The sequence below is a fragment of the Larus michahellis genome, chromosome 8 (assembly GCF_964199755.1).
Source record: "Larus michahellis chromosome 8, bLarMic1.1, whole genome shotgun sequence".
Lineage (NCBI taxonomy): Eukaryota > Metazoa > Chordata > Aves > Charadriiformes > Laridae > Larus > Larus michahellis.
The window spans coordinates 9,699,500-9,723,712 of record NC_133903.1 but is presented as its reverse complement, the minus strand read 5'-3'; the positions used below and the strand labels follow the sequence as shown (position 1 = coordinate 9,723,712).

General features: G+C 40.5%; 1 protein-coding gene across 4 annotated transcripts in view; it reads left to right on the top strand.

Annotated features, from left to right (window-relative positions):
• The first annotated feature begins 118 nt into the window (after positions 1-118).
• Positions 119-24,213, top strand: part of TMC5 (transmembrane channel like 5) — a 29,541-nt gene continuing 5,446 nt past the window's right edge. For 3 of the 4 annotated variants that reach the window (XM_074597281.1, XM_074597279.1, XM_074597282.1), the window contains exons 1-17: positions 2,017-2,127; positions 10,233-10,394; positions 10,953-11,152; positions 11,544-11,648; positions 13,333-13,425; positions 14,223-14,322; positions 14,892-14,982; positions 15,295-15,543; positions 16,828-16,979; positions 17,538-17,682; positions 18,262-18,417; positions 19,001-19,167; positions 19,821-19,899; positions 20,267-20,364; positions 22,043-22,138; positions 22,726-22,801; positions 23,645-23,778. In XM_074597281.1, the coding sequence (XP_074453382.1) occupies positions 10,321-10,394; positions 10,953-11,152; positions 11,544-11,648; positions 13,333-13,425; positions 14,223-14,322; positions 14,892-14,982; positions 15,295-15,543; positions 16,828-16,979; positions 17,538-17,682; positions 18,262-18,417; positions 19,001-19,167; positions 19,821-19,899; positions 20,267-20,364; positions 22,043-22,138; positions 22,726-22,801; positions 23,645-23,778 (2,015 nt within the window). In that variant the 5' untranslated portion in view covers positions 2,017-2,127; positions 10,233-10,320. Of the gene's footprint in view, positions 191-2,016; positions 2,128-10,232; positions 10,395-10,952; positions 11,153-11,543; positions 11,649-13,332; positions 13,426-14,222; positions 14,323-14,891; positions 14,983-15,294; positions 15,544-16,827; positions 16,980-17,537; positions 17,683-18,261; positions 18,418-19,000; positions 19,168-19,820; positions 19,900-20,266; positions 20,365-22,042; positions 22,139-22,725; positions 22,802-23,644; positions 23,779-24,213 lie in introns of those variants that run through there. The other variant, XM_074597280.1, reaches the window with a different exon arrangement.

Here is a 24,213-nt window from a genome sequence, read left to right as displayed (position 1 = left end):
GTGAGAATACTCTCTGTTCTCTCCTCTTTTTTTTTTTTTTTCCTTACAGTTGAAAAAGCTTTTTTAGACACTTGGGAAATGCTTCGATGAATTTTATGTATCACAGCAATCCCAGTTGGGAAAATAGGAAGACAGGAATGCTGAGGAGGAGAGAATGGAGAGAGCCCGACAGTCACATGCAGGGAGTGCGGTAGGTTCCTCTCGTGCACTATTTGTCCCATTTACCTTATTCACAAAAGCAGAGTTTTCAGTCTGCGCTAAGCGTGGAAGCCAGTGCCATATACCGTTTCCCATGATGCTGGAGATCCATCTGTCAGATTTAGTAACACCATGTGTTTCCAGGACGCTTTTTGTTTCATATGGTTCCTCTTCATAACGCCACAGCCCAGAATGCTCTTAAACATTCAGGGAAGTTCTGAGGGGTTGTTTTAATTTTGGGGGGGTTCTTGTGTTCAGCTACCCCTGTGCTTTGGCCTGTGCAGCCTGCGGGCAGCTCCTGGATCAGTATGAGAGATCTGCACACAAGTCCTCTGCAGTCATGCCAGGAATGTTGCTTTGGGCAAAACGTAATCTTAAAGTAGTATTAGAAAACTGCAGTTAAGTCTATGTTGAATGTGTCTGGTACAGGATAGACATGTTTTACCTAGTTTAGGAGCTGGAAGAGCACTAGCCATTTGGTGAAAGTTCTCAGCCATTACAACAGCACAGCCTCTGAATGTGTAGCAAATTGATTTGTTACCAGTTGCCATTTGGTAACAGTTCCAATTTGGTAACAAATTGGATTAAAGGGTGCCTTTTATCCAAAGGTCCAGAGGAGTATTTTTCATTTGTTTGATTGTTTTTTAATCTTGCTGACCAGAGAAGTTACTTAGGAATAGCTGCTGGAAGTTTTAAGTTGTGTGTTTTTCTGGGAAGATAAAATATGCCAAAATGGCATAACAAGCTATATTAACACAAAAGTGGCTGGAGTTCTATAATTCTGTACAGTATTAGCAAAAAGGAAGAAAGTACTGGGCAGAGCACAGGTCTGGGACAGCAGAGCCAGCCTTGCCCTTGCCCTGTTCCCTTTTCACCTGTGCCTGTCCCGGTGGCAGCTCTTGGCCTCGCATTTGGTTTGAGGATGCCTCTCTGTTCAGAGGACAGCATTAGCCTTCGGGAAGGGCACTGGGCACCAGCCTGGCAGTGACTGGTGTGTGGTGGGTGTGCTGGGGTAACCCCGAGTCCAGCTGGCAGCATCCAGCTGCCACAGAGTAATCAAAGCAATGGAGAGATCCCCACTGAGCTGCTTTGGGACAGAAATTCCTGCAAGAGGCACGAGCCCAGCACTTCAGTCTTCCCTGTATTTCACCCTGCCTGGTGTTCAGCTGTAGCTTTGTCCAGTCCATAGTTTTGCCCATGTCTGCTTGAAAGGAAGACACATAGGGAGAGGAGGAAGACAAGAAAAATTAGTATCTCTGTCACACTAAAGAAGTAGTTCCTTCTGGTCCCTACAGAGTACAGGAAGACAGGGCTGGTATTAATCCCCATCCAGGAGCTGCTAATTACTGACTGTATTAGTGTGAACTATTTTTTTCACCCCTAGATCAGCCTTTCTTTACTACAAATAAAAATATGTGAGGTCAAGATCGTTCTTTATCTCTAACCTATAAATGATTAATCTAGGGATAAAGGTAGCACATCACGTGTCTGAAAAACGTTTCTCTCTGTCCTCTTATTATGGTGTTATTGTGATCCAGGCCAAAAGCAAACCATGTTTTAATGCTTGGAAGGAAGGAGGCTGAGTATCTTGGAGAGCCAACAGAAATAAAGCAACGTGTTCTACGGCAGATAACGCGAAATGGACTTATGTTTGTTGTCGTTTTCCTTTCGCCCTTTGAGCTGTTAAGAGCAGGACTTCAGCTCCCCCTTTCCGGGGGGTACAGTTCCTTGCACAGCCCCTTCGCGGGGAAGAGAAGCGGCGGCCACGGCGGTGCCCCCCCGGCATCGGGTAGGAGGCGGGACCGGGCGCCGGGAGGAGCCGCCGGCGGGGCGGAGAGCGGTGCCGGTTCCCCGGGCTCCCGCCTGGACGCCGAGGCACCTGCGGCGGGTGAGCCGGGGCCGGGCAGCCCTCTCCCGGCAGGCGGGCAGGTAAGGGGCCAGTGCTGGGCGTCTCCGGGGCTCGGGGCTGCGGCTCCGCCATCTCAGCAGCGCTCGGTAGGGCCGGGGTCGCCGGCGGCGAGGCGCGGTGCAGTCGCCGCGGGGCGGGAGCTTGCTGGGATCCGAACAAGGTCTGGACCGGCTCTCCGACGGCGAGGCTGGAAGGTGATTTGTCTATGCACCTGGCCTGGAGGAGTCACCTGAACTGCCTGATGGGCGACTGCGGTTAAATAATGCTGGCTGTTAATTTAGAGTGATAGAACTTGTAGGGCTGGGCTGCATGTGTGCTCGGGGATGTATTTGCCTTCTATCTGGGTGGTAAAATAGCTGCTTGGAGCGCACTGCTCTGAGTAGGTCTGATAGCAAGGCTGATCTTGATTATAAGCCCTGCTGCGTGGCACCTCGTGGCTTTATCACCCTGTTAGTCATATACGAGCTTCTGCTGTCTTCAGCTGGAAGTGTTGGTCCCATGGGGGATTAACAGCCACACTGTATTTAGACATGTATTTAGACAGTGTGCCACACTCAGTCTGTCAGGTGTTGCACCAGCCTTGCTGGGATCACCAGATTGCAGCTTTAGTATGGGTTGCGTGTTGGAGTCTGCTAGCTCGTGAATGAATGTGGCATTGCATCTTCCAAATAGCAGGTTGGGAGTTTTATATGTTATGGTAGGTAACGGGAAGCCAGAAGTACTTCTGTATTAAATAGGTACGGAAAATCTCAGGTTTAAGTGTCCGTGTAACTTGTCGTCAGTCATTTTGTCACTCCCTCAAAACACACAGGCATGCTATTTAAATATTCTCTTTTTCTCCAGTCTCTTCCTTTATGCCCTAGCCTACAAAGGTTGAAATGGTTCTATGCAGAAGATTAAGTATACATCTAAAAGCCAAATCTTTACATCCAAGATTTAATTGCTAAGTCTTTGTCCCTTAGTAATGCTCTGTTAGTTAAAGCAAACCTGCAAGCAGCCCGTGGTACTGCATGGGAGCTGTGCTAACTTGGGCTTCCACTGACCTAGTGTCACTATGGTCTCCTCTGCCAGTCCTGGGACCGGCAGCAGCCTGATCCTGCTCCATATAGCAGCAGCAGCCTGTCGGTAGCTCTAAAACCACGTCCAAGTGTGAGTGCTGTGTCAGTGTCACTGTCTGTGTCCCCTCCCAGCTTCTTGTGCACCCCCAGCCTCTTCACTGGCAGGGCAGCATAAGAAGCTGCAAGGTCCTAGACTTAGTGTAAGCACTGCTCAGCAACAACTAAAATGTCAGCGTGTTATCAACATTATTCTCATCCTAAATCCAAAAAACAGCAATATACCAGTCACTAGAAAGAAAATTAACTCTATCCCAGTCCAAACCAGGATGCTGTGCTAAGCAATGCAGTTGAAATGGCCCCTGTTCCAGGCCGATATGTCAGTACTCCACCCAAACCAATTGATTTCAGTTTCTGTTTCTTTTATTTCATTTTATAATTATTATTTTTCCCCAGAGTAAGCTTGTTTAGGAGGACTTTTATTTTTGCCATGAAAGTGGTAAAGTGGTGAGGAGGTAAGGTATGGCTCTATGTGGTGGAGTAACAGGAACTAGCACTCTATGGCAGTGTCCTGTTTCACATTTTTGTGAAAAAGCCTCTAATTGTGACTTGTATAGTCCTTAGCTTCTCTATGTTCATTGTAGAATATAACCCTAACATAGTAACATATTACATTGCATTTTAATGTAGCTGTATTTTGTCTGAACAAAAGTATTTAGTTTATGTTAAATTATTTGTCCAACAATTTGAAAATGGCATCTAAGAATTTTGAAGGAGAAATCTGTGACAAAACTGGTTCTCTTTTCTTCTGACTGGTTCTCCCCCGCCATTTTCTAGCTTCTTAGCTGATTTCCTAGAATATTGGGAATCACTTTTGTTTTCTCTCAGGATCATCTTAAATGCTGGTTGTGCAAATAGTAGTAAGATGACAATCTCCTAACAGGAAGTTAAACTAGAAATTACACACAGAACAATGCCCTTTTTTTTTAGTTCAGCAACATTGTGTATATTTACAACCCTGTTTATTATCTAAAATGACAATATGTGTAGTTTTCATAAGCTTTTCTATTTGAACTTGTGAATGAGACTCCTGTAACTGATACTGCTCATTAAAGTATAATTTGAAGGTTGCAGTTAAACTTGATAGGTATCTGTTGCAAGTACAGAATAAACAAAGCTGTCTTTTAAGACAAAACAGTAGAACGTTCTAGTAAGCAGTATCTCATGCCTCTAATAGACCTGGTGTGGTAGACTGTCGTTTCACTGAAAGCAGAAAACAAATTCCAAACAGGTACTCAAAAACGGCTTCCTTTTTTGTGTAACCAGATAGTTCCTTCAAATACAAGTAGCTGGTAATGGTGGTTAATGGACAGACTTAAACTTGTTTTGCAAAGCAACATTTAGTCCTGCTATATGCAAAGAACACGATTGTCTGCAGTTTGGAAATTGTCACAAGACTGACTTGCACTGATATGAAGTGATTCTTGCCTTGTCCTTTTTTCCCCATAATGATCAGACTATGTGCTAGGTAATGTCTGTCAAGTGTTAGAGGAATAATGCAGAGTTCTGTTCACAGTTTCTTACTCGTGTTAATCTTTCCTCTCTCTGCTAGGTATACTCTTCAGTTCCTTATTTCTAATTTTAGTAGTTACATATCACTGATCGTTCCTCTTTACCCAATGTCCATAGTTTTCCCAATGGATTAATTTTGTAACTTGTGGTCAGAGTTAAGAAAGTAAAAGCAACAAAGCAGCAAATGAAGAAACTTGCTCTCAAAGGGGTCTCTGAGGAAAGGATTAGATAATGCAAAATCACTGTGATACGTACTTCAGTCCATAAGAATTGTGATCCCATGGGGCCTTTTGGGTGGAGAAGCAAGGGTTTGTGTGTTAGATTAGGGAGAGTACAATGAATTTCACGGAATTAATGAAGTATCTGAACTCTCACCCACTGCCATTAAGCAAAAACTCAGAAGCGTGTGCCACATCTTTACAGCACTTTACTGGACACTAAAATTTAACTATACGTTGTAACAATTTTTTGGAAAGTTTCAGAAGTATGTTTATAATAAAGGTGTTTAAACTCAGGCGAAGAAGTGGAATCTTGCTTGAGACACTGCAAACAAAGTAGTTGGCAGACCTTCTCCAAAAGCCCTGTCTAAGCAGCCACAGGTGATAGAAGGGATTTAACTTGCAAACAGGTGAACAGGATGAAAATATTGTAGTCTTACTATATTTGGGAGGGGGGAGGAGGAAATTACTAGAGAATGTCAAGTGGAAAGGACAAGGCAAACAAGGAAGTAGGTGCAAAAAAAAAAAAAGATAAAGAGCAGATAAGGAGCAGAGCTCATGATGCTGAAGCAATAGCTGGAGGCAATAAGAGAAGCCAGCTGAGGGCAGAGACAGTCGGCCCCGTGTCAGACAAACACTCTTCTGCCTGCTTCGCCAGCCTGGCTGGCTATCCCGAACCTTGCTGTCACTAAGAAGGGCTGGGGAGACAGGGCGGGTGGGATCTGAAGTCTGGTAGGTAGCATTGCACTGTAGGACTAGGAAATATCTTCCTTTGTGAGCCTGAGTTCCAACAAGCTGTTGGGAGAGACAGCAGCATTGCGACTGTAACGGGGATGCCGTCACTCTCCTTTCCCTTCCCAATTTGGTGGTCTGTCCTTTGTCTTTGTAGTAAGCATATGACTCTTTAGTGCTACCGTGTCATCTTTCACTAGGAAGACCTTTGTAGCAGAGGCACAATTTATATTGCTGAAATTGGTTGAAGGTCTAAAATAACAAAGTTGACATTGGCTCCTGTAATTGATCCTGCTCACTTCCATAAAAACACAGTGGAAGGCCATTAAGAGGTGGCATTTGTCAGTGTAGACTGGGTACTTTGGCAATATGCATAAAAGATAAGTGACTTTCACTTCCGTATACGATTCATCCTTTTTTTCATTGCTAATATGTCAATCAAAGATCAGGTTTTCTTGAGTGTAGCGTTTGATTAGCATCAATTCACAAGCTCTTTAGATTGTGAATTTTGATTGAGAGGCTGTCCTGCTTTGTTGCAGCGGTGCTGAAACTGTTGGGATTGAGATAGTGGAAGAGTAGCAGTCAGTACTGGAACGTAGTTGCTAATACAGCATGTTAATCTAGTTTTAACTCTGATCTGTCTCTCAATATCACTTTTGGCTTCCAGAAATCAATCTGATTTTTCAGTATGAAATTGTGTGGAACATGTTAAACAGGACAGGAATTCATGAATAAAAATAACTTGGGTAATAGTGAAGCTCTGTCCAGTCATACCTTATAGAACTAAAAGATCTTTATGGAAACAGAGCACATTGAACCTTCTGAACCAGTTCTTCCATGAGTTCTGTTCCCTTCATTCAGCCTTATTAAGTTGACTATGATATAGTTCTGGAACTTACTGTTTCCATTCCTCTTCAAGATTTGTGTAAGTAGAATTTACTTGATGTAATCCTTTTTACTGAGGGATTGCTGGTAAAGGACTTGAAGGTCTAAGTGGCTTTCCTGAAACTTGATACCAGGATGAAGTGCTGTTTTAGCAAGATATTCATGTTTGTTTGATTTGTATTCTAAATGAGGATTAGTGTCTATAGCAGGGAATTACCTGTACAGGAATGGATGAAACTAACCTGGAATATTTTGTCAAGGCTGTTGGTCTGTGACGTGAAGGCAATTATTTTTCTGGGAAATGATCCAAAAGCATGAGTCTGCACCGCTTGGAGTTTCCTGTTGTATATCGTTACAGTGTGTGTTGAATGATTTAAGCGGAAAACACTCACTCTCCACCTATCCTGTAACTTATTTACATAGCGATGATTATTAAATCCACTGATCTTAAACCCTTCTGTTCTCCAGAGGAGGAACACAAGATTTGTCTAGTTGCTTGCTGAAATCCAAAATGTTGTCCAACAAACGGACACCACTCTGCAAAGGGAAGACTTGTCAAACTCCTGCTTTTTATCTTTCTTTCACAAATGACCTCTGTTCTCCAGCTATTTTTTTTCCCTTGTGGAATATAAATTTTTAAAGGGAAAGCTAAGTCTAAATATCATAGCTTCTCCTGAAGCTATGGTTTACTGCTTGCCATCATCAGTCAAAAAGAAGAAAAAGACAGTTCAGCTTGAGCATTAACTGCTTTGGATTCTTTCCAATGAACTATGGCTGGTCAGAAATTTATAAACTGCCAGTCTACTGAAGCCCAAAGCAAACCTATAATGTTGGCATCTGATTAGATTGAAAGTGTTTCTCACGATCTTTGGGCTTGGGATGGAGGAAGCGGGTGGATTGGCATGCTGCCTGTACGCCCTTGGCATGCTGCCTGCACACCATTGGTGTGCCACCCGTACACCCTGAGCATGTATGCTCAGACACACTTCCCTCCCACCCTACAGCATACACTGTATGTGTGTACCAAGTAGCAGAGCAATCTTTGAGGGACTGCAGCCCCAACCAGGAAACATACAGGTTATCCATGTTCACATTCTTGCTCGCTCCAAATGCCTCAGGGTTTGGGATCTAATGCTCTCAAGTAGCAGGGGGGAAATCTCTATTTTTTTTTTTCAGGAACGAAATGCAAAGGTTTGAATTTGCCTCAGGGTACATGGGGAGTTTATTTAAAATCCTTAAAACTTCGGGAGTGGAGAGAAGAACAGAGTAGCTTCACAGCTGGGATCAGCGTTAGACTGTAAACGTCCCTGTGGATTTTCATGGAAATCCTGGCATAAAACATAAGACTCAAAGGAAGTAAAGTGGATAATGATGGAACCAATGTACAGTCTATCTTGGGCTTATTTGAGTGTCTTTGCAAGCCTTTATGGGTATGCCTAGAAGTCTTTAAAATGGGTAAAAGAAGCAATGGATGTATTTTTTAGTCAGGCTGATTGGTGTCTTCCAGTTGGTTGCCCTTTAGCAAGTTGGTTGATAGAGCTGGTTGATGCTTCCTAGGAGCTTGCTTCTGGATAATGCTGATTCTACACAACCCATACGTTTCCATCAAAATATCTGTTCTCTCTACAGTTTGAATGAAGACCAGGCAAGTTTAGATCAGTGGTCAGCTTTCCAGCTGCCTTGCTGGCAGGCTTCCCAGCTTTCTGGATGGCTGAGCCTGAGTGTTGGGTTCCTGGGAAACCAGTTAAAAAATGGAAAAATGTAATTTTGCACACTCTTCAAAGGGAATTGTCTGAGAATTTTCTTCCCCTGAGAAAGTTATCTTTTCCTCTTTAGCTTTTCATTACAGTTTGAAATGTAAAACACTTGTAGGGGGAAATATAGTTTTCCAAGCAACTTTTCGCAGGAGACCGTGGTTATCTTATTCAATAACCCTTTCCATGCTTTTTAATGGAGTATAAGGACAGAATGTACTAATTCCTGAAGAGTTTGTATAAAACTTCAGATATATTCTAAGCTAGTTCTTAAAAGATCATCAAGAGCTAAGTGGTTCCTGTCAAAGAAAACCTACCTCTTAGGAGATTTAAACTTCCCATGGCTTTTATGTAAGAGCCTTAGATTCCTGGGGTGTTTATTGGTTTTCTTCGGAGATAAGGGGAGGAGGCTCTGCTAATTACTTTTCTGACTACATGAGAATCTTGCTCTGTCTCTGTAGGTGTGAAATTGTTGCCTGAAAAAACGCGAGTTTCATCTAGGAGAGACTATGTTTATAATTTCTTGTTGGCAGTAATCACATTCCACTCTTCACAGAAGGGATGGGTGACGTACCATATATTCAAATTGCCTGATATGCTTTTTTACTGAATGTTTGCTGAATGTGGGCCTCATAGCATGCTTCATCATGCTACAATGAAAGTGTAGACAATGTTCTGCTTAAATTGTAGGACTTTTAATTAAATCAGCCACTCGTGTTCATATGCAAATCTCTTTGCGAGTTGGTGTGCAAAACCTGGGCAGTGTTTTACAACTGTATGTCACACTACAAAAATTCAGACTGTCTTCGAAGATCTTTAGGTGTGTAAATGACACAGTCGTAATTTAAAAGCTTCTTTTGGCAAAAAAAGAGAAGATTTTGACAAGCCTTCAGAAACCAGGCACTGTACAATTATCCATTTTGATGGTACTTTTCTTCACGTGATACTTCCTTTATTGCAGTAGAAATAGTAAATAAAAACCACTGCAGACAGAAAAGTTTTTTGAGACTGTACCATTAAATGAGATTCAGCTTCGCTTTTCTAGGAGTAGAGCTGAGATAAAAGCAGGGTCTGATGGCTTTTGTCAGATGTTTATTTTTTTTCCTTCCCTGTTCTTGGATAGCTTGCCAGCTGATCAGCTGATCAAACTTGGCGTGGTGCCTTTAAGAACAAATGCTAAAAAATGCTTCCTTTTTAATTTTGAGTATGACTTTGATTAATTGCAAGAACTGCCTGTTTAATTTGGATTCTGTTTTTCTAATGTAAGGTTCCCTTTTCACTGACTTACCTGAACTTCCGTTTGATAAACTCTGACCAAGTCTGGTTTGCTTAGACTAAAATGGAGCACTCTGTGAAAAAATAAAGCTAAAACCAAACCTATTTACAGGATCAAGACACTAAGTCATTAGAAGAACCTTCATTAAGAGTGGATAATATGTCAGTTCTGTACACAGGAGTGGTCCAGTGGGTCCCTCGTTCACAGCTAAGGCTTAGAGATGCCAATGCTAGAAGTGGGCAGACCTCTTTGGTTTTGGAAATGAAGTACTTGGAGGAAAATTTGTGTATTTGGCATTTCCTGTATGAGGAGGAAAGAGAGAAGTTATTATCATCTTAATGTTTTGACATACTTCTAAAACCTGGCTTCATTGTCAGTGTTGGGGAAGACCTCACGTGGCACTCCAGTTCCTTATTTTTTTAGAGCTTACTATAGAGAAATACTAGTTCCCATTTTACCTGCAAATTCTGGTGGGCCGTAATTTCCTGATGGTAAATAGCACTAAGTTAGAGCCATTTCCAATTTATATTGTTTCATGTTATTTGTTAGCAGGGTGGCAAAATCTTCTAAGATGCAAAAATGAAGTTCCTTTCTTTTTAATTTTATGTGTGCATGCATCTGTTTTGTAATTAGGTCTGTGATCAGTCTTCCCACGAACATATTAATGAATCATTAGAGAGAAAAATAAGGAAGATTTCGTCTCTCAAACCAAGGGCTTGTCATGTCTTATCATTACAATGAAGCCTTTGAAAATTCAGGCTACCATTTCTCAGAGACACTGGAAATTGACAGAAGGTGAGTTTATTTAATTTTCCTGTTGTGACTGTGCCATAAGAAATTAAATTCTCTGTTTATATGAAGGAGAAACTTTTTCTCCAGAGTTTTAATTTGTGGAATTCTTTTAATCCCTCCTTTATCCTTGTGTTCTCGGACACAAATTTTTAAAGCTGTTATCAGGAAGGTGGCATTCAAGAGAAATAGCATGTTTGCTTTTTACATGTTAGATTAATTTATCAGTTAAATGTATTTTAGGATTTATGGCATAATGTCATGGATGTTTTTTAGTTCCAGTAATTTTCACAATGTGCTATAACCTTGGATGTCCTCGTTTTCCAAGCAATTATTCCTCTTTAGGTAGAGTCCAAGCTAACTTCAGGTGGGGAAGAGTTTTAATCTTTCTAATTCAGTTGATAAACAAATCAGAATTCTGACGTTGGAGTTCTAAATACCTCTCAATATAAGAGTTTGTTTTATAATGTGCTCTAATTCAATGATAAGAGGTAACAATTTGTTAAGGATATCTATTGAGAATTTTTGTGGCACTCAGGGTTTTCCTTTTTGTGGCTCATGCAGGAGGAGTTCTCAAAAGAATCTGTTCTCTCACCAAAACCCTTATGATTCTTCACTGCATGGTTCCTATGGAGAACAGAGGGGAAGAGGACAGAATTACCCTGTGGCGATACCAATGGCCTCCATGAGACATAGCTCTGAATACAGCGAAGATTTACCAAGAGTTAATGCCCTAAGCAGAAGTCCAGATGGAAATGCCACATGTATGTAATTTCTCATGTGAACAACTTGCAGAAACGCTGGAACAAATAACGGCTTACTCTGTCCTGAGGGAGTCCTGCAGCTCTGGAAAACTCACTTCTATATATACGTGGTGGCAGTGGGTTTTTTGGGGTTTTTGGGTTTTTTTTCCTAGAAGTAGTTCAGGTGTTACATATTAACAGATCCATGAACTGTAAATACTGACTTGTATGGAGTCCATAAGTCATTAAGTACTAGGATGTACATTGGAGTGAGATACAGGAGTTTTGTTAATGGGATATATTGCTGTGTTTGCAATAGAGCTGTATTTGGTCAATAGGGCTGATATTCTGTGTGTATAAATAATCCATAGCAGAATACAATGTACTGTATAATTCTGATTCCCTTCAACAGATAATCTTTCCTTTGAGCCAGAGCCAGAACTGGCATACACCCCACCTTCTACCTTCCATCGGATGGATCGCCTCTATACCCACAGAATTTCCGATGTATCGGAAGGTAAGACATAATGATTGTGGTGCTTCAGAATATTGCATGTCAGTCACCCTCCATAAAACAGTAAATATTTAAAAGCCTTCTGGTTCAGGTATTAAGATCTTCATGTAGTAAAAGGAATCATAAATCTTTTACTGTCCTACATAGTTGTAGCTGAATTTTTCAGTATCTTTCTGCAGGTAATTATCTTTATTTCTTGAGCAATGAAAGATATAATGCCTACCCCTTTTAACCCAAACTGCCTATAAGTGCACCAGCGTAAAACAAACTTACACAGTTATCTAAAGAGAATAATTGTAAGAGGAAATAAGGGGAGGACAGGATGCATTTTTCAGACTATCTTCAGTGAATTTTTCACTACGTTGTCTCCATGTAAATTCTAGACTATAATACTAATTAGAGATTTACATTCATTAAAATACAGGGGGTCTGGAATAGTATAATCTGGGTTCTCTTTTAGGCTAGCATAGTAGTTTATTGCTCATGTTCTGGGTAGGAACTGTTTTTCCCATATCATGTAATTTTTCTGTTGCAATCAGTTCAAGTTCCCGTCTGCTGCTTCTGGAATGTAATTAAGAGTTCTCTTCTGGAGTTGTTACCTAGATGCATTGAAAAAACCATCTCTCTGTGCCCCCAAAGTGAGGGATTCTTAGGTTTTTTTTCTCTTTTTCATCTCTAAGAACATGCTCTGTAAATTAAGATCTGATTTGGCAAAATCCTATGTTTGTATTAAAAAGCAATGATTTTATTGGTACCTGAAAATGCCTCGGTCCATGAGTCACCAGAGAAATAGGACATTTCCAAACATTAACTGTCATACATGGCTTTTAATTCCTGATAGGAAGGAGAGAGTGCATTTCCAACACAATCAACTAGAGGATAAATGTCTGGGTGCTGAAGGTTCAGGAAGTACCTCCGCAAGGAGGCACGTGTGCTTTTCTTTTTCTGTTTTTCTTTAATTGTTACAAAGAAAGTTGGCTTAAAGTGAAAATGACACTAACATCAGGTGACCGTTAAATCTAAATAGTAAATATGGTGAAGGAGTCTGCACCATGTGCATTAACTGACAAGTGCACGTGTCAGTTGGGGCCTTCCACACAGACGGTTGAGGTGAAAAGGGGGACGTTGCACAGACTGGCCGTTAGCTTACAGGGAAGGCGAGGCAAGGAAAGCTGTGGCTAAACTCATCTGCTCCATAGCTGGAAGGCAGATGCATTTAAGGAATATAGTCACCCACGGTTGAATAATTGGATGAAAGAAGGTTGAGAGAACAGTTGCATTTTGACCCCAGGAAAATGGGAGTCTGGTACATATAACTTATTCAGCAAGATTAAGTGTGATTCTAAAGCAATCCCTCTGAAGCCAGTGGAAGGATTTTTAAAGAAAGGGCCTGTCTTCTAGGCTGAAAGTCTTGAACAGTCAATGTGCACATTTCTGAATGGGTTAGACGACAAGGTTTTCCATGACAGCTGAAGACTGGGCTCAGTATCTGTTTTCTAGCATGTATCTGAAAAATTGCACACGGTTGTCAAGCGTAACCAGGAAAGAAGTGACTGAGGGAATATATGTTTGCACGTAGGTAGTGACATTGAAGGGTATACTTTTGTTTCTCTGAAAGTAGAATTTGAATTTCTTAAGTCAGTTTCTCAGGAGTGTCTGGGCTTACTAAGTAGTGCGTGTTATTTAGATGGCTTTATTCGGAGACGCCACAGAAGACCACCTGATGAGATCTTCATGACTTCTTCCACCCTGTTTGAAACAGATCCAGTGCGCAAAGAAGGTAGGAGTTTAGATAAGTGGTTTGATATTAAATAGCATATTGCACAAGGATGGTGTGGTTGGTACTATTCTTGGTTTATCACTAGAATTTCATGTACAGTCTTTCTGTGGTTATGGGAACAGCTTCATTTTGTGTTAACACTAGTGATTAATCTTTTATACTTTACTAGCGCACTAAAATCCCATGATAAATGAAGCACAGTGCAGTGTGAGTATGTGTTAAATTGTAGAAAGAAAAGACAAACTCTTTATTAGAATTTGTTTGACCAGATAATGGATTGTTTTCAGCCACTGTGTCTGGAATTAGCATCAAATTACAATTTTGCAAAACCAGCCTGATTTTCAACTAATACAGTTCTGTCTATTTCATAGGTAGTGCTAAGTTTGAGCAGTAGTATCAACTGTAATTATAGAATAAATAAGAGAAAAATTAGCTTTCAGGTCAATATGTAGCATCATAGAAATGTAACTGTCAAACAGTGATCAAGCAATAGACCAGAAACTTGGAGTTTGTCAGTATTTTGTTTTCCTTAATATTGGGGCTCTTTGTGTTAACATTAAGCAAGTATCAGACAAATGATGTTTATTTTTTAACATTCAGTATTGTACTACTTACTTAGATCTGTATTAGAGTACTGATGGTGCCAAGGATATTCTGGGGAGTATTATTAAGTCTCAGAGCTTGCCACACCTTGGTAGCAGTGTGATTGGGGAATGTTATTATATCAATTTCAGATTTCATATAAAAATTACTGTATTATTATCCCAAAATTTGGATTTTTCATGGGTTTTATGCAGAGGAAGTTTTAGTTGGAAATCTTGCAACTATGTCCACTAATGAAAGGATTAAAGCAATCCAGAAGATGCCAGAGACCATGAAAAAAAAGAGAGAGATCAGGTAAAAATGAAAGTTTATCTGTTTAGCTTTACAAACACTATGCTTTCTACATCTAGCTATCAAATATGTGTGTTTGCCATCTGCTCAGCCTTGGGTTGTCACTTTGAAAGAATTGAAAGTACTTTTTAATGCACTTTTTAAAAGTCAGCACCCTGCAAAGGAAAATAATTTAAAGGTGGTTTGTTGTCCTTTCTCTGGGTGAGAAGAATCTCTCATGGTAATATAAAACAGAATATCAAGGCCTTGAGACTTGATGATGAATGATGACTTGAGACTTCTTTTCAAAGGAACCTTGGCCATTGAAAACGGAGAAGAGACTATCCTTTCGTCTCCTCACAGAATATATTTAAATTTTATTCCCAGAATGAGTTAGTGGAGCGGTTAGAACATGCTGCCATAGGATGGACAAGAACCTTGGTGTCAGCTAATAGAGAAAGAACCAGCAGAACATCTCCATGTTTTATTAACTCTGTTTATGTGCACATGTGAAACTGTATTTGGAGCAGCTTCTTTGGCTTCTTGTTTTTATTACTATAATGCTTGTCACCCCTTGCCCTGCTCTTCCACAGGAATAAAGTTCTTAAAGTGGTAACAAAAAAGTCAAGGCACCACAGTACTCAGTTTTCCGGCTGTACACAGTGTCTGCAGGGAGCAGCAGTGGTAAGTGTCAAACTTCTGTCAGTCACAATAGAGTAAAACACTTTAGCTGCAATATTATCACTGTCTCCAGAGGTATCTGCTATCTTCCTTTATGTTACTTACCAAAGAGCCAATTAATTGCTTCAGTGTTCGTTAATAACAACTTGCAGTGTGGTAGCACTTAGGAATACCAGTTAGGCATCCTATGGTGCATGTAGCAGGGGAAATCTGTTCTTATCATCAAAATAGAACTGTAAAAAATGTGAGGCCTTTTTATGTGAATTTCAGTCCTATTTAAGATGGTTCCTCTGTTTATTCTCTTTTGCACTTCAGTCATTTCAGCGATTTGGAAATACCTTGTCCGAATATTTTCACCTACTGCGGTTTTGGCACAAGACTCTGAAGATCATTGGTGCTGAGTTTGGAACAAGTGTCCTTTCCTATTTTATTTTCTTGAAGTGGCTGCTAACTTTCAACATCTTCTCATTCCTCATAAACTTCAGTTTCATCACAGTCCCTCAGTTTGTTGCAGCAGAACCAAATAACCTTTCATTCACGGGTCTGGAGCTGTTCACTGGAGCTGTAAGTATGTAACAACAGATTTGTGTTGGTACTGTTTGAAACAGATCTACTTTAAAAATTCAGAACAGAGCAAAAAAGTTAGTGTTTCTTATTAAGAGGTGGATTTAGAAATTTATGTGACTAGAAACAATATTTGAAAAAGAAGCTGCAACAAACATTGACTCAGAGAGAGATGAATGGAACTTGTTCTCATGTATTTGTTTCACTGCAAATGGTTGCTGTGTTCAGCAATATTTCAAGACTTTCATCGCTCTTTCAGAAAGCAGTGGAAGAGACAGAAAGGAAGCCAGACCTTCTAGAGATAGCTACAATAGTCTTCAACACAACATTTTTCGCACGCTAATTTTCCTCTGAAACTACAGTGCAGACTTCCATATGTGATCCTGTGAATTTTGCTTATTTCTAAAGTTTTATTCTTCCAGGGAGCACGCAGATCTTCCTGTGGCAACCCGCTGAACTCAGTGGGGCCTGTAAACAGGCGGATCTTTTCATTGTGTACAGATCTTTACATTCAGGGAATAAAGTCCCAGGCTGTTTCTAAAGGACGATTTTTGCACTGCTTTAACTCTACTAGTATTCATCAACTAAGTGATCTGAGAAGACTACTTACTCTTTTTTTTTTTTTTCTTCTTCTGTCTTTGGTGTAAAAAAAAAATGTCAATTTTATTGTTGTTAAAGGATTTCTCTAGTTAATAAACAAGACTCTGAGACTCTGCTCTTTACTGATGCTTAGTTGAGGAGGTATTTTTAAAGTGGAAAGGTGTCAGTCAGCCTTTTCCTTCTAAAATTGCTTTTAAATTGCTGTGTTTTGTAGTAATGCTGTTTAATCTTGCAAAGTACAGTCCCCATTGCAGGAGTTCAGCTATAATGTAGTAACTCGAGTGTTGAATGTCATGTGCTTCCTTCCTGGTTCCCTTCATAGTTGATGCAATTTGTCAGTACAGAACCTTGCTCCTAAGAAAGAAGCAATTAAGCTTTCCCTCTTCATGAATTTTCAGAAAAACACAAATTCTGCAAAGGTATTGAATGCTCATGACCATCCCACATGAATCTTAAGCAGGATACAAGTCATTGTTATATCTCTAGAAGCTCTCTAAACTATGGAAGATATTAGCTGATAAAAGGAAAACAGCGGGCCTGATACTTAGAACTGTAATCACGCCTGTGATTTCACAGTAGGGAATAGGACAGCTCCCACTTCAATTAATTGCACTTCAGGTGATGATACTTCCCACCATATGCAGGTGATAGCAAACATTCTGAATGATGCCTGTATCTTTTCAGGGTTATTTTCAACAAACAGTACTCTACTATGGCTTTTACACCAATGCAACAATCAGTAAAATAGAGAATGGTCCATCTTACAACATGCAGCTGGCCTATATTTTCACCATTGGAATATATTTTGTCATCTGTTTTCTTATCTTGTTGTTCAGGTAAGCTAACTATATATTCTTATTTCACTTATATTAAGGGGAAAAAGAAAAAAAAAAAAACAACCAAGAAGCCAACAACAAAAAACCCACCCTGTCAATGGTTGGCAGTAGCAATTACCTGAGTCTTTTTCTGTAAGTCCTTATTTCCAGGTGTAGAGTTTAAGTAGAAGTTTCTGCTCAAAAGACAGTCTCCAGAAATCAAACCTTTATTAGACAAATGAAGAATAACCACAAAATATTAAGGAAAATGCAGAGAATCCCAGTTCAAACCAGTGAATATCATGATGCCCCTTTTGTAGCTCTTGCTCCTAATATCTTCTGGTATTGATGTGGCCTTCCAGAGGTAAAGGTTGTCAGCAACAACTAGGAGAAGGAAATGTGAGAGTTGTTTCTTACATTAAAGTTTATTTACCATGTTGTCTTATGTGACATGCTCTGACATAGGTCCTGTAGCCCTGGGACAGGATAGAAAAACTAACAAATTTCCCTTCTTGCCCTGCTATACAGACTTGATATATTTCGCCATTACGCATCTCATGAATTTTATTTTCATTACAGCATGGCAAAATCCTTCTGCAGGAACTTCGTTAACCCTCAGACATACTCTGGAAAAGCTAGTAAACTTCTCTGCACTTGGGACTTCAATATAACTAACGAAAAAGCTGTGAAGCTGAAACAAAAGAATCTCAGCACACAAATAAAGGTACAAAACACAGGATATACAAAAAGGTAGAAAGGTACAAAACTAGCAAGCATGAGTCAATCTGCCAGAGGCTTATTTATGCGTATGAATTTGTGTATGCACATAAGTCTCTGGCAGAATGACTGAAGCATGCTAGTCCTGTTTCTAAGAGACTTAAGTCTTCCCGACTGCTAAGTTTCATCAGGTTTGAACTCCTGGAGTTGGCTTAGCTACTTGCTTTTCTTCTCTCTTTAAGCTACATATAAATATTTGTATGCTTCTGTTCTACTGAATGAGTCCCTGTGACTATTAAATATTTGCCAAACAGAATATTTATTCTGGCTTTCCTTCCTGCTATTTAACCATTTTGTAAACAAAAGGCAGGCTTGTAATATATTATCTGCAAAATACAGTGTAACCATCAAGAAAAGACTTTTAGGGTAGGAACACAAAATTGTCCAGTAAATGTTCTCAGAATATTACTCTGCCTGTCTTCTAGAGAAAAAATCTTTCATTCAGTCTCTCAAGTAGCTACTTGAAACAAGTTTTGCTTGATGCTGTTGACTAAGGAATTCTTCATTAAGAATTGTTTCCTTCCAGGAAGACCTCACTGAAGTAAACAGAGAAGTTCTAAATTTTTCTGCAACAGAGAGAGTTGTTCGTATTGTAATTCATCTTGTTTCTTGGATTGCTTCCCTGGGAACAGCAGTAGCTGCTTGTGCTGGTGTTTACTTCCTCTCCATTAATAACCTAAAGGTAAAGACAGATTTTGCAGTCTGGTTTTGGAGATGCGTTTTTCCACATGGGTATCTCACACTGAATGCAAGCAGTGGTCTGTTCACCACTAGGACCATAGGGAAGCATAGCTGTTGTTTCTGCCAAGGCAAACACAAATGCTGCTGTACCTAAAAAGCTGATTTGCAAAGACTTGCACCATGGGAACCATGACAAGAATGCAGAACCTGAGGGGTCTGAGCAAATCTCCCCTCTCACCCCAGCAGCTGCTTGCTGGGCTCATGGCTAGCTTAGGGATAGTGCGGCTGCTGACCTTGACAGAAACGGCAAGAAGCAGCCTCAGCAAGGCCTGCCTCTCCTTTGCCTAGGGGCTGCATTTAAGCTGGGGCTCCCACCCTTGCTCCCCTTTAATGCAGGGGAAGGGGAGAAGGTTACTGTGCTGCTGGGCATGGCCTGTAAAACATGATAGTCTCTAACCTGAGAACGTACAGGGAGGTGTGCCAGGTGTCTTTCCTCTGGAAACAACTTGCAGCAGCATTTTGATTAAGGTGCTCTGTTTTTTTTTTAGTTTGTTTGTTTGATTTTTTTGTTTTTCCTCTCTAAGCTGTTTGTGAAAGGGCATAAAAATGACCTAGAGAGCCAAGCTGCCATGTTGGTGCTACCTGTTGTTGCATCTCTCCTCAACGCATTCATCCCATTCTTCTACTCGTGGCTTGGACACCTTGAGAAATTTCGGACTCCGGGACACCACATATACATCACTATTACCAGGTATTTGTTGCTACCACCTCTTAGTGCTTTTTGCCTGAAGTTGTCTGACTCATCTTTTTGACAGCAGGCTGTGTCTAGGTGGTGTAGTGGACAGTAGGGAGCTATGGAGGAGAAATCATATTCTCCAAAGGTACACTCTTCCCTCCATGTTTTGTTTATCTTCTGTGAACCTTCTGGAGCGTTACATCTCTGCATGAGGATGGGGTATGGTTTTTCCCTCTCAATTAGGCACACTGTGACATTGGGCTTAGTTTTGTTTGTAGCTGCCCTAGGTGGCCCCTGGGCTGTTGGCCCCTAGAGAAAGGAAGGGGAAAGAGGAGGTCTTACTTAAATACAGATGCCTGGAATTAACACCGTGTAACCCCTGGTGCCCTTCAGACCTTCCTCCCCTGTGGAGCTCAGACACCCAACCATCAGCCTGTGTAGCAGAGGTGCGTGCCAAGGTTGTCATGCCCAGCTCCCCTCTGCCAGGACAATAGAATAATGCTGCACCAGAGCTCAGAGGAGAGCTCCTGTTGGTCCTGGCACCCTGCAGTGCTATTGTTGTTGTAAGAGGAGGTAATAAAGTGTAACCAGCGGTCATCCTGCCATCATTCCCTCCAGCGAGCTTATGGACCAGCTCCAGTGCAGTTACTGTTACTTTTTCTTTATAGAAATATTGTCCTGAAAATATCAATTGTTGGAATCCTGTGCTACTACTGGACTAACATTGTGTCTGCATCAGAGTCACAGGTAAAATTCCAAAATTATACAAATCTTTGACTTACAATGCCAGGTTAGGAACCACTTTGATAAGAGGCTTGCTCCAGCAAAGAGAAGTACATGTAGTGTCTTGGAAAGCTGAATTTCCCCCCCCCAACATTTTTTTACTACCATCATTAGAGAAATGAACTGTGGGAAAAAAATGAATCGCCCAGCTCAGGTCTCAGCTGGTTTGCAGCATTGTTCAATGAGAAGTTGACTATGATTATTTAGGCTGTTAGCAAATCTGTGATCTGTAGCTCAAGTTTCAGATGCCCAAGCATTTGGGAACAATGTTAGAATCACATGATTTTTGACTTCTGGATATGCTTTCTTTTTTTCTTTCTACTTTTTAAAGTGCTGGGAAACATTGGTTGGCCAAGATATCTATCGTCTTGTTTTAGTTGACTTCATATTTTGTTTGCTTGGCTCTTTCTTTGGAGAGTTTTTACGAAGGTGAGTACTACTTTTCTAATATTATTTTTATTCATTAACCAAAGACGTGGTCTTTTTTTCCAATGTGAGAAAAGGAAAAGTCCAACAGAAGCATGGCTGTGGCATGCTGCTTTAGTTGTCTCTAGCAGGATTAGTCTCTGGGTACATGCCTTGTGTATATTGCAGCTCCTTCTTAGGAGGAAGTCAAAGTGTGTACCGTTCCGCCCTCCCAATGTGTCCTTTTTCCCTTTGGAGATGGAGACGCAGGCAGGGAGGAAGGCACACTGTACTCCCATGGATCTCCTGAATGGGGTGACAAAGGACCAAGCATCTCAAGTAGAAAACCTTGCTTTTCTGCGTATGGACAGGCACGCTGCTGGCTTTCTTTGCTATGTCCCCCTGTAATTTTTTTCCTCTTAGTTTTTTTCACTCTACAGAGTGCACAGAAGTTTAAAATCTGATTTTAATCAGTCTTGTTAAGGATGTAATATGACTCTCTAGCATGGAGTTCTGCAGCATGGTGAGAAAGTATTGAGTAACTGAACATGAGCAAGTAAGCAATAAGTAATTTACTTCTGACATCTGCTGTGTGTACCTTCCTATTGCCAAACGTTATTTATGACTTAAGGTAGTAGAGTATTTAAGTGCTTGCCATACTTGTGTAGGAGATCTATTGTTTGCCCTTTGCACATGATGTGAACAAGACTGGTTTACAAGGTAGGACTTTGTTAACTTTAAGTTAAATTAACACAAAAAACCATTAAGAAGCCTTTGAAGACTTTCCCTCCATAACTCTTGCCAGTGTACTTTAATCCTCCTGTTCTCATCCTGTTCAGATAGGAAACCACCTCCCAGCAAAAGGTCCAGTACCAAAGTGCAGTGTCAGCTGTGATGAATGTCCTCCACTAAACTGCGCAAAAGCACCCCGTTTACAGCTGTGAAAGATTAAAAGTACAATTGCTTGTATTTATTTGTATGTGTTCAGAGTAACGCCCTGAAACGTTGTCGATGATGCAGCTGATAAGGTGGTACCAAGACCTGTATTTAAGGCAAGATGGGATAGTTACCAAAATCTTTATTGTTCTTGCTACAACAAGCAGAAACTGAATCTCCCCAACTCAGGAAAAATGAGGTGATAAAAAGGGATTGTTAATCCTCAGTAGGAATCCTCCAAGTACTTTCTTACCTGTGTGTCAGCTACTTACAACCTCAGTTGGTTTGAAGTAGGATATACTTTAGGATATATTAAGAGTATCAGTCTACAAGATTCACTTTTTTGATTGAGGCTGAAAATTCTCAGGACTCGGGCACTGAAAAGCTGTTGCAGTTTTGTTCTGAGACAACTTGCCATTTCAGCTGTTTAAGCATGAACATACTTTTCTGATAGTTACAAATCTTTTTTTTTTTCCTCTTTTTTTTTCTTTTTTTTTTTTTCTTTTGAGTTGCATGAAAAATATCCAAGGTCTTATTTCAGTTCTGCTGTGTGTTACGGGAATCTGCTTTTGCCAAATTCTGTTTCATTTTTTATGTGCTGTCTAATCAATGAGCTGTGGCTGCTTTGTGTGATGTGTGGCTAATGCAGCCCCTGAATAATTTGATATTGATGCTTGTATTCAGGAGGTCATTTGTAGAGATTTCTACAAAGGTATTTATCACTTAGCAAGTGCTACTGTGCTGGGGTTTGTTTTTTTCCTACCAGAATTATTGGAACTACAGTCTGTGTGAGCCTGGGGCTGCCAGAATTTGATATTGGACGAAATGTTTTAGATTTGATCTATGCACAGACTTTGACCTGGTAAGTGTTACGTTTATGGCCAAAACTTCATTTGCAGTTAGAAATAGCACAGAATGTCCTTATACAGACATTTCTGGGTGCTTCCCATCATGGGGGAAAGAACAGGAAAAATGCCTGAGAGATGACACATGAAGTACCTTTGTAAGGGTTGTGACTTGCCAGTTCTCTTTGTAATTATGCAGGTAATAACAATAACTTCAGTCAGTAGTGTTACGCTGTGGCTACCTGGTCTGGGAGAAACCCATGAAAGGAACATCGTAGAGTTTTGTTTACTTCCCCACTGGAATGATGTTCCTGTTGAAATAGCCTCAGTATTAAACCCTGGAAAAGATGCCTTATTTCTAAGAATGAGTATGTTCCTCCAATTATAAGAGAGTTTTGCAGATACGTATATAGATACATATGTTTGAAGTTGCGTATTTTTAAAGGTTGACTTACTGTTACAGGATCAATGTTGATATAATTACATTTCCAAATAGACAAGCACTAGCTTTGTATGAAGTTAATATGATATTTTGTACTTTCAGTGCACTGAGAGCTGTGTGGTCAATAGTGAAGACTTTTCTTTTATAAATTCTTTCTTGTAGGATTGGTATCCTCTTCTCACCTCTGCTGCCTGGTATCCAGATGATAGCATTTTCTATAGTATTTTATGTGAAAAAGGTAACAGGCTTTACATGTATTCATCATAAACTTACACTATTTGAAATCTGGGCAGAATTTATAGTGTTAAAATGCTGGTTTTGTCTGGAGGCTTTTGCCTGTGGTTTTGCATTTAGGGGAGCAGTTTGGTTGACTGGGAGGTGGGGTGTGTGCTTTAAAGGAGCACAATTTAGATGCACGCCCTTGAGTTCCAAACCTGTAAAACTTGAGAGGGTGAAAAGTGTGGAAGGGTTATAGGAGGGGTTAAGAGCGTAGTTAGAGAGGGGAGAGAATCAAGTAGCAAAATTAAAGGCTGGGAATTAATGGTGTACAAGTGTATGTGTCATATAGACACTCAGCCTGGGGCTGTGACTTTGGCTTCCTGCTTACTCCTCAGCGGTTCCCCCCAAAGTTTCCCAGTGTAATCGGGGTGACTCAGCTAAAGATCATGATGGAAATTTCCTCTTTTCATAATTCTTTGTCTTGATAGTATGACTAGATGAGAGATTGTTTGTTGGGTCATTGAACAGTTTATAGTGTTGAATGTAGAAAAACAAAGCTATAGCTAGAAAGATTGATTCAAACTTCCCTCAACAGTGGGTTTGCGTATGCTACAAAAGGAAACTCTACCCAACAGAGTCCTGAAGAACCCATCAGAACCTCGTTTTATCTCTTACAATTTAAAGACTATCTTCTTGAAGTTTTAGAAAACTACAGTTTATCTATTAAATTCATATAAAATAAGTTTTTTGAAACTTTTGGTAGATGCTATTCCATCAATTGCTGCCAGCAGTTTCAGTGGGATTGACTTAAACTGAGTTGAAGTGGCAGGTAAAGAGTCAGTTTACCTTTATCTCTTGAAAGGTCAGTCTGATGATGAATTGCCAACCCCCTCACAAAGTCTGGAGAACTGCTCAAATGACAACATCCTTCACATTCCTGCTGTTTTTCCCTTCCTTCGTTGGAGTCCTGTCTGTCATTGGAGTCACTGTCTGGAGGTATGGAAGAGCACTGGCATTCAAGCCTACTACGTTGTGCTGTGTGACATGATACCAGGCAGAGGAATCTGTGTTTTTCTGTAGACAAAGCTATATTAACTGCTAATGGAAGGTTTCAGATGTTCATGAGATGTTCTGTGTTCTGAAAACAAGACATGCTTAGTGAATTTGCAAGAACGTGGTTAATGCAGTAACTTGTCCCATAAGGAGGAGGAGAAACAAAGTTACTTTGATGTTTTGGGTTCCTATTTAAATGGCACAGGAGCTTTGGCTTTTCCTCCTCCTTAAAAGTTTCTGCAACCTAGTCCTAGTTCCTGGAGTTATGTTATAGGCCATAATGGGTCTGCAGTGGGGAAACTCAACTGAGGTCAACTTCTGAATTATTTACGAACTTCAAAGGCTCTTTTTGCAGGGTGTGCTGACCTCTGCAATAAC